Source organism: Lissotriton helveticus, chromosome 8 (assembly GCF_964261635.1).
Source record: "Lissotriton helveticus chromosome 8, aLisHel1.1, whole genome shotgun sequence".
Taxonomy (NCBI): Eukaryota; Metazoa; Chordata; class Amphibia; order Caudata; family Salamandridae; genus Lissotriton; species Lissotriton helveticus.
Genome location: NC_136069.1, coordinates 1032987154 through 1033004663, shown reverse-complemented (window position 1 = coordinate 1033004663; position 17510 = coordinate 1032987154). Strand labels below are relative to the sequence as shown.

Sequence of the window (17510 nt, the reverse complement as noted above, 5' to 3'; positions counted from 1 at the left end):
TTATGTTTTGTAGGGGGTTGTGGGTTTATATGGGGAATAGGGTGGGAATAATTTAATTATACTAAATTAATTATTAATTAGAAGGAATTATAAATTGATTTTAATTAATTGGTAATTAATTTTAATTAATTGGTAATTAAATTATATTAATTGATTAATTGATAATTATGTTTTGTAGCGGTTTGTGGGTTTATAGGGGAATAGGGTGGGAAGTAATTTAATTATACTAAATTAATTATTAATTAGTAGGAATTATAAATTGATTTTAATTAGTTGGTAATTAATTTTAATTAATTGGTAATTAATTTATATTAATTGATTAATTGATAAATATGTTTTGTAGCGGGTTGTGGGTTTATAGGGGAATAGGGTGGGAAGTAATTTAATTATACTAAATTAATTATTAATTATTAGGAAATATAAATTAATTTTAATTAATTAGTAATTAATTTTAATTAATTGGTAATTAATATTTATTAATTGATTAATTGATAAATATGTTCTGTAGCGGGTTGTGGGTTTATAGGAGAATAGGGTGGGAAGTAATTTAAATGTAATTAAGTATTAATGTTTTTTAATTAATTATTTTGTTAATTATATAATTGTTAATTAATTATTAATTGGTAATTAAATATTATTAAATGGTATTTTTTATTAATTGTTTTAGGTAATTATTTATTGCTAATCATGTTTTTAATAATTATGTATTGGTATTTGTAAATGGTTACTATTTATTTAATTGTTACGTTTTTTATTATTTCAACATTATTTATTTATTTATAAGTATGTTATTTTTACCTCTACGCTATCTAACACTTTCCCTACTGTTGTACTCTTTGGAGTGGGAATATTAATTTTAACCCCTACGCTATCCAACACTTTCCCTACTGTTACACTCTCTGGAGTGGGAATAGCAATTGTTATCCCTACGCTATCCAACACTTTCCCTACTGTTGCACTCTCTGGAGTTGGAATAGTAATTGTTACCCCTACGCTATCCAACACTTTCCCTACTGTTGCACTCTCTGGAGTTGGAATAGTAATTGTTACCCCTACGCTATCCAACACTTTCCCTACTGTTGCACTCTCTGGAGTGGGAATAGAAATTGAAACCCCTACGCTATCCAACTCTTTCCCTACTGTTACAATTTCTGGAGTGGGAATAGTAATTTTTACCCCTACGCTATCCAACACTTTCCCTACTGTTGCACTCTCTGGAGTGGGAATAGTAATTGTTACCCCTAAGCTATCCAACACTTTCCCTACTGTTGCACTCTGTGGAGTGGGAATAGTAATTTTTACCCCTACACTATCCAACACTTTCCCTACTGTTGCACTCTCTGGAGTGGGAATAGTAATTGTTACCCCTACGCTATCCAACACTTTCCCTACTGTTGCAGTCTTTGGAGTGGGAATAGTAATTTTTACCCCTACGCTATCCAACATTTCCTTCCTTTTTTCAATTTGTTTTACATTTTAATTAATTGTTATTTATATTATTATTGTATTTATATAAATTTGTTTGTAATTTATTATATTTTCTTTTATTTATAACTTATTAAAATAATTTTTATAGTTATTATTAATGAAGAATATACTATGTATTATATATTTATTATTAGTTGTTTTTATTACATGATTTATTAATTTTAAATATTATAATATATTTTTACCTATGTTTATTACATTTATAAGTATTATTTTATTAATATTAAAAATAAAACTATATGTTTTTTAAAACGATATTTTTGACATCTATATGTGTTTTTTCGATATTTTTGTACTTACCTTCTTAGAGATAGGATGTCGATATTAATGTAATCGATATTTTTGTTGCGATATTTTTGTATGTAGATATTTTTGTATTCGATATTTTGTCATAGATTCGCCTGTGTTACGAGCAGGATTGTTTTTGGGCAGGAAGTTAGACCTTGATGCACAAAAACAATCCTCAAAGGGATTTTTCTTTTTCTATGTATGATGCAGGATGCATCACTCATAGAAAAAAGGTAATAGCAAGGACAAATAAAGATATTTTTCCTCGTTACACCTGGGATTGGGAGGCACACCATTTTGGCGCAATCCTGGGTTTACTGACTTTAAAAACATTTGAAATTGCATACAAATCAATGGGTGGATTTACTAAACCATTAAAGGCCATGCAAAGGGGCTTTGGGTGGCTTAGAAAATCCCAGATAGCTTCTTGCGTTGCCCTGTGGCGACTTGCGTCAATACGATTTCACGCAACGCAGAAAGGCAACCAAAGTTGTTGCACGGTGCTGCGTGAAAGGGAGAGAGCCGAATAGCATCATTGTTTCTAAGGTATGGTGCTGTTTCTGTCGCCCACCTGAGCTGACACACTTAGGGCTGCCTTGTGCTAATGTAAGAGTTTGTGTGATCTCAAGAATAGGTGTGGTACCGGAAAGGTGCCTTCAGTACAAATGACTATGCTTTGAAATAGTGTAACACTTTTCCCACTTTATATGTGTGCTGGGCCGTGCAGCGCACATGAAGAGTTGGAAAAATTCTGAGAAAATAATTTTTTTTTTTAATTATGTGTGCCTCGAGGAGTGTATTTTGTTTGGGTGCCAATTCCTGTCTGCCAATGATATAGCTGCTAGGTTTTTCACTCAAAATCCATGAGCGGCTTATGTTCTATCCAGGGAGCGCGACCTTGACTAAAAGTAGCGTATAGTGTTACTCTGCATTCCTTTAATGTACTTTTCAATGCAAATCAGAATTTGCATTGGAAAATAAATCCCAATACAACTACTTGCGCTGCGTTTGCATCACTTTTCTGACTCAAACATGGCACTAAGGGGCATATTATCAACACAGGCGATAAAATTATCGCAGCTTTAGCGGCAGTTTTCGGCCGATAAAAGCAGCGATAATTTTATCGCCTGTGTTGATAATATGCCCCAAAGTTTTAGCAGATTTTTCCAAATTTAGCAGCGCTAGTAAATGTCCCCTTATATTTGAAAGGATTTCTGTAGGCTTGGAATGGAGCTCCCTCGTGTGGTGATCTTACAGAAGCGGCCTGGCACAGGGTACACTCACCCCCATTTGCAATTCTTCTGCGTTATCGTACTATAATATCCCCAGGCAGTGCTCTACTATGTGCTACAAATGAATGCATGCATCACTGCTGCCCTAAATCAAAGGTATGGACATTCAGGACAGAGCTGAGAGGGGAGAGTTGCCATTGGTTTTGTTAGGGGCACTGGGGTGAGAGGGCGTCTTGTGCGGGAATAGACAGAGCTGACGCACCGAGGAAAATTTCATGCATAAAGCATAACTTGACAATAATTCCAATGTCTGTCTCACTTCCAGCATATTACTCCGTATGCTGATCACGGACTCATGATTTATTGCCTTTTTAATACAGTTCTAAAAATACAACCTTGCCTGTTATCGCTTCATCATTTACCAGTTTATGTTGAACTGTGATTTATAATCCTGACGCGCCATCTACTGGATTCTTTTCAGAGTTGCAATGACGTTGTGCAGGAAAGGTTCGGACCGGAGCTGAAGTATGACATTGCACTACGGTTGGCGGCGTTACAAATGTATATTGCGACGGTCACCACCAAGCAGACCCAAAAAATCTCTCTCAAGTACATCGAGTAAGTATGACCGCACCGCTTGACGGAATGATTTGTGCAGCACTTGAGCACCTATTCAGAAAAGGATGCATTGTATTCACCAACATGTTCCGCAGCGCTGTGTGGCAGGGAAAGTGCAGGAATGCGCCGTATTTAATATAATACGGCGCATTCCTGTCCTTTTCCCCTGCGCTTGCGCACAATGGGGCATATTTACAATAAGTGTATTGTATGTATGTATGTATTGCGACTTATATAGCGCACGTATCACCCGAAGGTATCAAGGCGCTTGCTTAGGGAACCCGTCCTGGTATTCCCCTGTGAGATACCCCGGCAGGGTATCCACAAGGTGAAAGCCAGGCATCCCGCCGCGAGGGGCCGTAGTGGAGATTAAGCAAGCTATTGCCCAGAGTCGCCGAGTGTGACCCCGTGAGTCGAGTAGGCACCGGAGCGAGAATTGTCGAGTCCGTGGAATTTTGAGCCCGAGGCGGGGAATCGAACCCTGGTCCACGGCCGATCTCAGCTTCCGGGTCTGCCGCCTCTAACCACTGAGCCACGCTTCTCCACGCGTATCCCTGCATATCAGCAGTAATGCGCCACTTATTGTGCGCCATGCGTACGCTAACATGGTTGCGCTGCATTTACAATGTGGCGCACCATGGGGCAAAAACGGCACAGATGCTTCACGCATCTGTGCCATAAAAGTGTCGCATTGCTGGAGTTGCGTCGCAAGCACGACGCAGCTCTAGCAATGCTCGGTTGGCCCTATTCTTCCAATGCTGCCAGCAGCATGGGCACCAAAATGACTGAGTGAAATCTTGTGGATTTCACTCAGCCACTTTCAGGAGGCGTTCCTTCTGGCGCAGAGCTTTACAACGTGATGCATCTCCCAGATGCGTCACGTTGTAAATACCCCGCACCATGGCGCATCTTTTGCGCCGCCGCTGCGTCACAAAAGTGATGCAATGGCGGCGCAAAAGCGGCGCAAGGGGCTTGTAAATATGCCCCAATGTGCTGCCTAGCCAGAGTGTAAGCTACCAAAACATTGGGAAGGTAAGCCAACATAGGCACCCTTACCATGTTAATAAACACACCCCAGCAGGTCTCAATACAAGTGTCAGGGAGACATGGCTCAACACTTTGTAGCTATAGCAGAAGGAGCTGGCAATTCCAGAGAGAGACATGCATGTTAGGCTAGAGAAGTATCAATAACTGTAAAGTAAGAACACAACATAATAAAATTCCCAAACCAAATTAGAGCAAAATATAAAAATCTAATGGGCAAAAAGACATCAAAGCCATTAAAAGTATTAAAGGGGAACTGGAGACATTTTTTTTTTTTTAAATTGTAAGACAAAAAGCACCTCAATAAAGTAATGTGCCAATTAAAAACAACAGTTCACAGTGGACCAGGATGCAGGCCCAGTTTTAGGCTGGCCACGATGGAGCAGAGGTCGGATACACCAAGAGGTCTAGCCGAGCCTGGCCAAGCTTGATTTCATAGCCCTGGAAGTTGCTTTGTAGCTGGGATGGGTTTGCTCCCTAGCTTCAGTTCAAGGTTTTATCTTCGGGGTAGTCACTTTTTAGCAGGGTAAGGTTAGAAGATGAAGCTGATCAGGGCTCCAGGAGTCCAGATACAGATTGCCCAAGTTCCCTTTAAACCCTTTTTATGCAAGGCAAAAAGCCCCAAAAAGTACAAACCAGTTTTTTCTCTAAGTCTTCAGGGCAGGCTTCTAATTACTAGGACTCTCTCTAAGCAGGGTTCTTAAAGGGCACAGTCCTCTATGGCCAGTATGGCCTCCATCACAGTCTTTCTGTATTTTTTTACCACTTGAGGAGGCAAAGAGGAGGTCAGCCATGTGACCCAGTGGTCTTCTTCTTCTTCAGTAGTTTCACCCAGTCCAGGAATTTTCTGATGAGATTGTGGTGAGGTGCCAGCCTTCTCTGGTACACTATCCAGAAATCGGACGATTTTCTCTATCCAGTCCTGCCTAGTTTCTCATCTTATACCCACCTCCTTTTGCACTCTTCTTGACTTTACTCTACAAATGTTCAGAAGCCCCAAAATCAAGATGGCTGAAATCGTCTTCCCTCTGGAAGCACTCCAAGCACATTCCTTTCCATCCCTTTATTTAGCTAACTCTCCTCCCCTCTATCAGGGATAAAGCTGGTTCTTGCTAAGTGCCCAGTTACTGACACTGTTTCCTACTGGTGCTGAGCCCAAGCCTTTTTTTGTCTGAAAAATAAGGCTGTTAACTCCAACCAAGAATGTATATTTGCCCCTGGAGGTATGATGAGTGGCAGAACTGGTTTTAAACCAATTCTGGTTCAGGAGTCAATCTCCCGCTGTGCACGGACAAAGGCGGCGTGAAGCAGGGGGTTGGCTGCCCACTGAAGTGGTTGGGCACATGGCCTGGCTAGAGACAAGGGTTTGTGAAGCTAATGTTAGGGTCTACAAACATTTAAATGTTATTGGCTACAGGACAGGCCTTGTGGCCAACTACTCCTGTGCACATCCACAGGCCATGTACAGCTGGTGTTAGGTGTCTGTCACAGGTTGGGGTCAATGCCTTGGTATAAGACAGGCCCTCTGGTCAGCCCTCCATGTGCACAGCCTGTATGCACAGCTGAAGGCCATGCACAAAATGGGTTGGCCACCCACAGATGATTGGGAACAAGATTGGGCCCTGCTGCCGAACACACCAGTGCAGTGGGGTTGGCCCCCACAATTGTTGATGCTGACTGCAGGCCACGTCATATGGCGGAGTCCTGCTTTGCATAGCCTTCAGTCATGCAGAGAAGAAGAGTTTGTGTGCTTAGGAAGTTTTTGACACCTACTGAGCCGATCAAAAAAATGATGGGTGAGTCAATTCCTCTCAGCCACAGGAAATTACACAGGGTAGCCTGTCGTTAAGTAAAGTTTACCAGACAGTGCAAGCTGTGTGGGTATGAACGATCTATTGTCAGTTTACATTCTCACAGCCACCCATTGCTCACCATTGGCTGGCTTTATTGTCACTTTCATTTGCTTGCTTCTTACTTGCTGGCTTGCCTTCCTTGTCTTGTGCTTTCCCCTCCCCTGGGGCATTGACTGTTTGTAATCCTGTTGATTGGTTGACTTGTATCTTTCACTGGACACATTTAAGGAACTGCTTTTTTATTTTTTCATTCAGCTCTCCATGAGAGTGCATGGGGCAGATGTATCAAGATTCCATTTTGCGAATCCTAAATAGCGATTTTTAAGGAATCGCTATTTAGAATTCGCAAAATGGAATGTATGAAAAAAATCACTATTTTTTTGCGATTCTTTAATCTTCCTTATTTGCGCATTCGCATTTTGCGAATTCGCAAATAAGGAATAATTTCCCATGCATTCCTATGGGCCAGGAGGCCCATAGGAATGATTGTGAAGTAATTCTCAAATTGCGAATTCGCAATTTGCTAATCGCAATTTGAGAATTATTTCAAGGGTGCAGGGGTGTCTCAAAGACACCCTGCTGCACCCCTGAAATGTACATGTGTGTGCATATGGCGCACATACATGCCCTATGGGCATGTGTGTGCGTCACATGCCACCATCAAAAATGCTAAATTGTGCATTTTTTAAAGACTTCGCAAATTACCATCAACTACAAGTTGGTGGTAATTTGCGAATTCTTAAACAGAAATCGCAATTCAAAAATGCTACATACATAGCATTTAAGGAATCGCAAAATTGCGATTCCTTAAATGCTATGGCAAAATAAGGAATCGCAAATTTTTGCTATTTCTTATTTTGCGAATTTTTGATGCATGCCAAAACATGCAAAAAGACCTTTTGCGATTCGCAAAGGCCGAAATTCGCGTAGCAAAAGGCTTGATACATCTGCCCCCATGTGTTTGCTAGCTCTCTCCCTCTTGTGCCACTTCATCCCTTCAATATGCTCTTTGTTGCTCCTGATCCAGCAAAGCTTTTCTGTAAAAGTAAAGCAACTGTTATAAGGGTTGCTTTTGCATCATCTCTTCCAATCCACATATTGCTTGGAAGCACGAGCTTTGGCACCCAAAGCCTTTCACAGCACTGGGGGAAGGGCCATCTGCTGCAATTACTCAGCCGATGTCTGAGGCCGGAGGTATACTTAATATGACACTTCTCCTGGAGGCCTATAAGTCTAAAATATGTGTTTGGTTTGCCTCCAGTATTTTGAGCTTTTTAAATTTTTCTTTTATTAAACAATTCTTCACGGACAAACATGGGCCAAGTCAACACTCTCAAATAAAGGTGCAATCGATTGGCTATGCCAATGCTTGCTTTTAGCCTGTCTGGCCCTTTTTAGAAAAGAATATATGATATGCAGATTGGCCTTGACCCTTGCCTAAAGGAAAGGAACAGCGCATCTGAAATTAAATGCAAAGCCAGATGTTTTTTGGTCGTATAATGTATATAATGCAGCTTGAGTAGTTAGGCCCTGAGAGCTCGGGGAGTCACAAATGACATGGACCATACAGTAGGAAGGAATCTGTAAGTCAATGGAAAAGTGGTGGATGGGAACCCTGGAAACTGGTGGCCTGGGACTCCCAGTGAGTACATTTCTCGCTCACTGAAGCAAGCAAAAAGTAAGGGACAGAGTTGTTCACACTAACGCTTCCTGAGATATGGAAATTGCCTAGATGAAAAGTAATTCTATACGTTTAGCTCATCTGTGGTATTAGAGACAGGGCCAGTTATATGCAAAGAAATGTCTGACTTGCATTTAGAGGAGCAGTTCAAGCAAAATTACTAGCTCATGTGGTTTCTGGATGGTAACAAAAGCTGCAGTTCATTAATGGGGCTGTATTCATTCGAAACTGTTTTGGGAGTTCTCAGCAATTCAGGTTAGGTGTATTTATTGTTGCAGGACAAGGATGATTTCCATATGGTTTATCCTTTTATGTAATAACAGAGCCATGCCAACATTATCACATGGAATACTGACTAGAAAGTGTCACAATGCATATGCTCCCATTGTAGATATATGTGTATTACCTGAGCTCATTGGTCTGAATTCCAGAGGGTCCACTTAACCTTTCATCCTCCCGAGGTCGATAATATGACTACCATTGAGTTGGATAATTAGCTCCTGTTATCAGTGCCTAGAGACCGATCAGATGTTAGAGTGTGCTGTATAAGTATAGTAAGTGTTAAAGCAACATTTCCATCCATTTTTTTATGGTCTTCGTGAATATCCCTTAGGAGGCAGAACTGTGGCCAGATATGAGCGTCATACTCACTGTGCCTTGCAATGGAAGCCTCACCTGACTATTTATTGACAAATTAGGCAAACAGGCGAAACGGATCTGCCATGTTTGTGTTCCCATGCATAGTAGGGTCTTAGCCATCGAAGGTGGGCAGTGGCATTCCAGCTTTGTTAAGGCGGGTTTGAACACAGCTGGCTCTCTTTTGTAACGGCTCAGAGAAGTTAAAAAAAAGGATGGAATGGAATGCTCCCACATGAAGCATTGGTTTGAGCATTCCCTTCCAACAATGTGTTGCAGTGTCTATGCCTATCATCGATCTGTAAGATCTGTTTAAACAGAAGTTACATTCTTCCTCTGCCAATACTCCGGCAAGCATCTAGTCCAAATACATTGTTATAAAAAAAACCTTTACATCTGAGCCATCGTGGTGTAAAAACAGTTTATATTTTGCTGTGAATTAAAAAAAAAGAAGTTTACATTTCGCTGTGAATGAAAAAAAAGTGTTCATATTTTGCTGTGAATGAAAAAAAAACGCTTATATGTTGCTGTGAATTAAAGAAGAGTTAATGTAACTCGAGAAGGCAGTTAAAGAGCTGTGCTCTAGTCCGTGTTTAATTCTGTGGTAACCGATGTCGCAGTTTTATTTCTGCAGCACGAATTCTCATTTCCGTAATTCAAGTGTGACAAAAAAAACTTCTGTTTTTAGTACTTGTTGAGGCATCATTATTCTGTGATTCGATGAAGCCAGAGTACTGAGAATTAAACACTTCATGCCTCCAACGCAGACGCGCCTGAACGTGTTACCTCAGCGCGAGCCTTACGCACGCAAAAAAAAAACCGTCCCTGCTGCAGAGTCTGGGTCTTAATGAGCTCTCCGATGCGCTGGAGGTGATTCCCCGAGGCACGAACCGCAGCGTCTGTTTAGCTCTAAGTTAATCATTGGCCATGAGAATGTGCGATTAAAGCTTGCCTTCTCTTTCAGGAAAGAATGGGGCCTGGAGACCTTCCTCCCATCTGCTGTGCTGCAGAGCATGAAGGAGAAGAACATCAAGAAAGCCCTGTCACACCTTGTCAAAGCAAATCAAAACTTGGTTCCGCCAGGCAAAAAGGTAACACAATTCGTGCTACTAACCGGTGGCATGAGCTTAGTAAATTGAAATGAGTGCAAAGAACAGTTTCCATTTTGTTTGTGTTAGAAAGAACAGATAAAATCAAGGCCCCCGATTTAGAAACATTGGGGCAGATTTACAAGCCCCTTGCGCCTCTTTTACGCCGCCGTTGCGTCACTTTTGTGACGCAGTGGCGGCGCAAAAGATGCACCATGGGAGATGCGTCATGTTGTAAAGCCCTGCACCATAAGGAGGCGTTCCTGCGCAGGGTGGGGGGCGTTCCTGCGAAGGAACGCCTCCTAAAAGTGGCTGAGTGAAATCTAAAAGATTTTACTCAGTCACTTTTAGGCTAATGCTGCGTCAAAACCCTGCGCCTGCTTGAAGCAGGCGTAAGGCTTGAGGCAGCATTGAAAGAATAGGACCCCCCAGAGCATTGCTGGAGCATTGCTGGAGCTGCGTCACAGGCGCAACGCAGCTCCAGCAATGTGCCGCCTTTATGGCACAGATGCGTGACGCATCTGTGCCGTTTTGGCCCCCTTGGTGCGCCGCATTGTAAATGCGGCGCATCATGGGTGACGGAGCTGCGGCGCTCAATTACTGGCGCATCCCTGCTAATTTGCAGGGATGCGCCAGTAATTGTAAATCTGCCCCATTGCATGCAACCCGGTGCTGCCTCGTGTTTCGTATGAGGGTGAAATTGTGCCAATTTTTCAAAGAAATGGCGCAGCTCTGCTCTCTTCCTGGGTTGGTGCACTTTGGGCTGCCTAGTAGCACCAGTGCAAGCGAACCTGCGCCACGTGGGTACCTTGCCGTACAAAAAATAAGCTTGGGAGGCTTTTTCTACTTTGTATATGAGCTGCAGAATGCAGCATACATGCGAAGAGGAAATAACGAGGAGAAATAAAGATCTTGTTAAATCAGCCTTGGGCAGCGGCACCATTTTGACCCAAACAACTCTTTGTAAATGTGGGTTTACGCAAAATTCATGGGTGGAGGCATAGAAACGCTAACGCACCGCACATGGAACACTTCCCTGACACAAAGTAACTCAAGGCATTCACGTTGCTTTGTAAATAACAAAATGGATTTTACGTCCGCCTCAAAAACATAATGCAAACCCAACTCAAAATCTTTGTAAATCTGGGCTTAAATGCATAACAATGCTCATTTTCCATATTGCCTAGGATGCTGACACTAAGACAAAATACTTTTGAAATATGGACCACAACTCAGTCTTCTAGGCTGGGGGAAGGGTCCAAGTGACAGTGATGTGGTTCTTCACTCGGGAGCAAAATCTTACTGAATGAAGGGGTAGATTTATTGAGAAAATTGCTAAACGCAGCCAAGCAACCAAAGTTGCTCCACTGCTTTGTATTGAAGAAAGCGGGGAGAGAAGCACAGAGCATATTTACTAAATATGGTCTGGTGTGGGTCCCTTCCTCATTGATGGTCACATAAACTGTCTGTCTAGCGCCATAGTGCAAAGGTGTGGCTGTCCGGCATAGGTTTTAAAGAACATGCTTAGATCATTTTTTTAAAAACTATTTCACACAACAGATGTGTGCTCTAAAGTGTAGCATACATCCAGTCATTGAAATGTAAACATTTCTCCTAATTAACACCTGTTTCAAGGAGGCCTTCTTTTTGGATACAAAGCGGATTCTGACAACCTTGATACATCTGACTTTGTGTTAAAAACCATGAGTGGTAGCAGGGGAATGCAAGACAAAGTACCACCCATGGAACGTCCCCTTGACTTAACATAGTGCAAAGCACTATTTATGCTACTCTAAAGGCAACTTTACAGTGTAAAAAAGTTTTATGCTTGGAAGTGGGGGGCATAGTTATCAAAAATTTGTGTCCCCTTGGTGCCACGCAAGGGGGCGCAAGGGAGGTGCCACTACTAATTTAGATTTATCAAGCTACGCAAGGCCACCTTCGGTGCCCTGCATGGCTTGATAAATATATAGTAATACAACGCAGCATAAATTGCTGCATTGCGTTATTCTGCCCCAGGGAGGCGTTCCATGGGTGGTGCGTGGGTGTTCCCACATATTTACCCATGGACTTTGTCACATTCACTGATTTATCATTACTGTTGACCTAGGAATGCATCAAAATGCTACGCTCCATAGGTGAGGCGTAACAAGGAGACATATCTTTATGTCTCCTCGTTTTAACTTTTTCTATCTGTGCTGCAGGATGCTGCATTCTGCAGCAAACATAGAAAGGAAAATGCCTCAGAGGATTGTTTTGTGCAGGAAGGTGCCCCTGACCAAAAGCAAACCCACTTTCAAAACAGACACCCTTGCATCATGGTGCAAGGGTCCCTGCATTGGCGCTAGACAGCACATTGTGCGCCAGCGCAAGTAAAAGACAGAAATGCACTGTTTAATGTTAAATATGGCCCTTCCTGCCCTTTCCCTACCATGACTTGCTGTGCTATGTGATTTCTTGATAAATGTGCCCCTAAATATTTCATCAACACTTTGCTCTGCTTTGAATCACTTTGCGTCAATTGCAACCGCACATTTTTCATATACAAGTGCAATCTCTCAACCAGGGTCTAAATGCCTCAAACGGACGATCACTTACAAATGCCAGAGTCCTGCAGATGCACTAACTGTATTAAAACTCAATCCATGTGTAGCAGACCTTCTACTTCTTTTCTTGCTGTCTCTACCTCCCAATTGACACTAGTATCTATGCACTATACTAGCACCAAGAGCATTGCGTTAGAGACAGACATACGCCATGGCATTTCTACTTAAACTTGACACCATGGAGCCTATTTTTATATATTTTGCCATAGGGGAGTACCGCAAGCCTTCTAGCTGCCCTGCCCTATGTCAAAAGAAAAGGGCAGGAATGCGATGTATCTACGAGATACAGTGGATCCTTGTCCTTTCTGCTGGCGCACAAACTGCAGCCGAGCACCAATGCAGGCACCCTTGCACCATGTGCAAGAGTTTCTGTGTGTTGGCATGATTGTTAATCTTTCTGCACAAAAAGAAGACGTTTTCCTCATTCTATGTGTGCTGCAAAATGCAGTACACATAGAAGGAAGAAAAACCGAGGAGAAACGTAAACATCTCTCCTTGCTACGCCTGCTTTGGGAAGGCATTAGTTTTGGCATTGTCCTAGATGTACTGTATGTTTTAAACCTGGGGCAGTGTCAAAACACAATGGATTTTGCGTGGGAACGCCCACAGTTATACCCATGGAACGCCCTTTCTACACAGAGTAAGGCATTGCCTTACTCCATATTTACAAGGCCATGAAAAGCCATTCAGGTTGGCTTTGCCTGACTTTGTAAATATGGGCCGGCACTCTGTGCCTCCAGAGCATCACAAAAGTGGCACTCCGGTGGCGTAAAAGTGCCGTAGGGGCAATGTAAATATTCCCCTATGTGCGTATAACAGGAGATGGAGTGTCTCACCAAGCAATGGACTGAAGCTATTTCGGTCAGAATCCTTCGAAAGCTCCAGCGGTGCTATTTGATGGTATGTTTATAAAAACAGGGTCATAAAATTACCACCATTGCATTTGAAAACTTAGCGCCACAATTTTGCCAGACCTGGGGCCGTATCATGATCCAAAGTGCGCCTGTTCACTTCATTGGTGCGAGTATTATAAGTGCATTTCTGGTATTTTTACACTGAATCATCAGTTTGTACACAGGCAGTCGCTTGTAATTAGCAGTAGCACCTACTGGTTCATTAGTCAGAAGCACATACTGGTTCATTAGTCAGCTCACACTCTCTGCTGACGTGAATATACTGAGCAAACAACACCGCCATGTTATAGCTGTGGTTGAAAAGTTGTTATAAACGCAAAGTTTTTTTTGAGCTGTATCATTGTTTATTTCTGCACTCTGTGTATGGCGAAAATTACAAGGAGAATCAAATGTCTTTTGTTTGATTTCTGTGCAACAGACACTCTCAGGTACTGACATTTAAATATGCTTGCTGAGTTCTCTACAGATTAGACCATTAAAGCGATTCTACTTGTATTTTGGGAGTTCTTCTCTGCTCCACCAACCTAAGTGACGTTAGCCTATGCCAGGAGGCCCTCATCAGGAGTTGTCATGGACCCATTTGCCTCCTGCTAGTCGTGTTCACTCAGTCCAGACTTAGCCCATTTTCACTCCTCATGGATCCCCCTGGACTTGGCCCATGGCCACCAAGTGCTATATGAGAATCAGCTTCCAAGGCTGTCACCTTCACACCTATATGGCACACCTTTGGCACTGATGTGTTCCATGTTCTGTTAGTTATTATTGTAGTGCGTGGTAGTTAAAAGTGTTCTGAAACTTGTCACTGAAATGTAAATATGTTTTTATCAGTGTCCATCTCTATAGTAAATCAGTTCATTTCCTGCTTCATCAATCTCCACACTTGGAAGGTTTTGGTGCATGCCAGGGGACTTGAAATTATTTTCACCAGGAGAGACAAGGACAGGGTGCGCGCACTGGGCTGCCAGATTCACGCCATGAACTCTGCTTGACTTGAGACCTGTTACTTCAGGATTGATACACATAAAGTGACAGTCGAAGTCATTTAAAAAAAGCCTGGCCACATTTCGAATGTTACATGCCTCCTTCAAACCATCCTTTGTAATATGTAGTTTGTACATCCATCTACTCTCATGCAGGGGTGAGCAATTATTCCAGCTAGCCCGAAGCCCAGTACATATTGTTTGAGATCTAGGACAATGAGTTTACATGGACAAGTAGGTAAATCCTCCCGCTGCACAAGGCCATTGACTGCCAGCTCACAGACTCACTTGATTGATAAGGTATAGAGGAATCTTCTGCTGATGAAGCAACACATTAGGCCATATGTGCCATATGTTTCAAGTTGTATATTGTATTTTATTTTATTGCAATATATATATAGGGCTTTCTTCCACTATGTGGACGCCGAAGAGCTTGCCTACATGGGTAGCACACTACACATTGTAGGGTGCTTGTATGGAAGGATGTTGTGTTTGTTTTGATCCAATATCGGAAGTCTTTCCATGTCATACGTGGTGACCACTGAGGTGCAGTTATCATGTTATGAGACGCAGTGCTTAGCAATGTGATCAATTTAAGAAGTGAGAGAGACATGCATTCAGTAAGCTGGCAGCTTTCAGCAGCTCAGCAGTTCTTTTTGTGGTATTTCCAATAGTCATAAATCCACTTAGCAGGTTACTGCCATGGATTTTCAATTCTGATATATTTGTTTAAATTTGAAGGTCCAGTTTCTTCCCAGTAGCACCTCCTTGAATAAGCCTCAACTTCAATACCTAAGGAGTTAAGTGCCTCTAAATAAGTCTTATTGAATTGAAGTTCCATAGTATTGTTGGGGTTGGAATAGAAGTGGTAAAGTTAACACAGGGTATTATCCAGTATCGACAAACTAAAGAACAGGACGACCAACCAAGGTTTAGCACAACCAAAACACAAGTACAATTATGATTATAACTCTGGTGCGACACACTTCCTGTCCCCGTCGTCCTAGGGCATAATTCTGGTCAATATGTTCATGGAAAGCGGAAGGTGCACTCAATGAAATTCAACAGACGTTCTTTTAGTTCAAGTTATCCTCTTTATTTCGGTAATGTTTACCAAGAACTTCACACAGCCAACGCATTTCGTTCCTAGTAGGAACTTCGTCAGGGCTCTAATGAATTTATGACTAGTCGTCGCAGAAAACTGATGAGGTAAATTCAAGGTAATATACATGATGACCAATAGAGTAAATGAATCGTCATCACCGCATCACTTCGTGCTGCTGGCGAAAGTAGTAGAAGAGGCGTCTTCTTTATTAAGTTCTTTTTGGACCAGGAGTGTGTACCTACGCCTCTTCTACTACTTTTCGCCAGCAGCACGAAGTGATGCGGTGATGACGATCCATTTACTCTATTGGTCATCGTGTATATTACCTTGAATTTACCTTATCAGTTTTCTGCGACGACTAGTCATAAGTTAATTAGAGCCCTGACGAAGTTCCTACTAGGAACAAAACGCGTTGGCTGTGTGAAGTTCTTTGTAAACATTACCGAAATGAAGAGGATAACTTGAACTAAAAGAACGTCTGTTGAATTTCATTGAGTGCGCCTTCCGCTTTCCATGAACACATTATCCAGTATCCTCAGCCACAGGATCTTGTCTAGTAACCCTCCGCTAGCCCAGGTGGCCTCAGGAACGTATACTCATTTATGCTTCACTTTTGTCCATATGTAAAAGCACAGCAGGCTCCAGCACACATTGGATATATGATTAATTAATGCAAATGGTTCACTGCTAGGCAGTGGCCGTAAGGAAATATAGTAAGCAGCAAGTTCTGTTTGCTATTATTTGTCAGTATTTCCACACAAAAACACCAACATATGTCTAAATCCAACACTTTGTAGTTATTGCTAGTTTTTCTAGAATGCTCCTTGATTCCATGCAAATACATAGAGTGCTTCTAGATATAAGTGCTCGTCCAATTCTTTTAAAATCTTTTTCTTATACCTCTACGAAATATTGAGCCCTCATTTCCCTCCCAGTCCCAACCCGAAAAGCGATCAACTCCAGCCACTGCTGGTGTAAATCTCTGACCATTTCCAGGTTTGTACGGGGTAGGTGATTTTCTGTGAAATGCCGCTAAGCAATGGATGTGTGGTCATTCACTAACTGACCACCCACTTCCCATCTCCTGATTTGGATTTACTTCCCACATATTATTACATTGTGAAGGGCTGGTATTATGTAGAAGAAATGATTTATGATTTCAGGGTCCTCTTTTTCTTAATACCTAGCACATGTAAATGTACAAGTGTGAGCGACTTTGTGAGCCGAGCCTTCTGTTTTTGCTCTAAAGCCATATTTGCTTCACTGTGATGCACTTGTATATGGCATGCACTCCCTGAGACCCCATTACCCTTTCAAAGAGCTTTCAGCATGGCCTCTCGGATAACCCCATAAAACTAGTTTATTTACTTTTTTTTTTTTTTTTTTTTTTTTATTGAGATGTTTCGGGGCATTGAGGTAAAAAGTCATTACATATATCAATTCATTACACAATCAGAATAAATACATTGACAACAATAAATAGAAAATACAAAAAGTAAAAAGGCAGGATTAGAAACACTGGGGTAGGCATAGGTGGACATAGGGATCGTCCAATCTCATTAACAATTCGATTTATATTTTCAGTGCCTAGATTCCCTCCATTTTGTGACAGGAGCCCATATGTTTCTACCCAATTCCCGTGTTTTCTTTCCCTTAAAATCATACAAGCACTCCTTGATATTATGCATTCCTAAAAGCCTGGTTAGCCACTGCTGAAATGTGGGTGTTGTGGTATCTTTCCATCCGGCGGAAATTAATAACCGGAGTATAGCCACTGATATAAAAACCAGGGCTTCGGCTCCACCTTCTCCCTTCAGTTTGCCGTCCGTGCCTACTAAAACCACAGTAGGGGATAGAACGATGTTTTGTTCTAGCAACCCCTCCAAAAATAACTGTATCTCCCTAATAATCGGTGTTAAATTTGGACAGTTATAAAACATATGGAGTAAATCTGCTGGACCCGTATTGCACCTAGGA

General features: G+C 41.9%; 1 protein-coding gene across 3 annotated transcripts in view; it reads left to right on the top strand.

Annotated features, from left to right (window-relative positions):
* Positions 1 to 17510, top strand: part of FRMPD4 (FERM and PDZ domain containing 4) — a 1388782-nt gene that overhangs the window by 1290657 nt on the left and 80615 nt on the right. For 2 of the 3 annotated variants that reach the window (XM_078657870.1, XM_078657873.1), the window contains exons 10-11: positions 3490 to 3626; positions 9805 to 9931. In XM_078657870.1, the coding sequence (XP_078513996.1) occupies positions 3490 to 3626; positions 9805 to 9931 (264 nt within the window). Of the gene's footprint in view, positions 1 to 3489; positions 3627 to 9653; positions 9711 to 9804; positions 9932 to 17510 lie in introns of those variants that run through there. The other variant, XM_078657872.1, reaches the window with a different exon arrangement.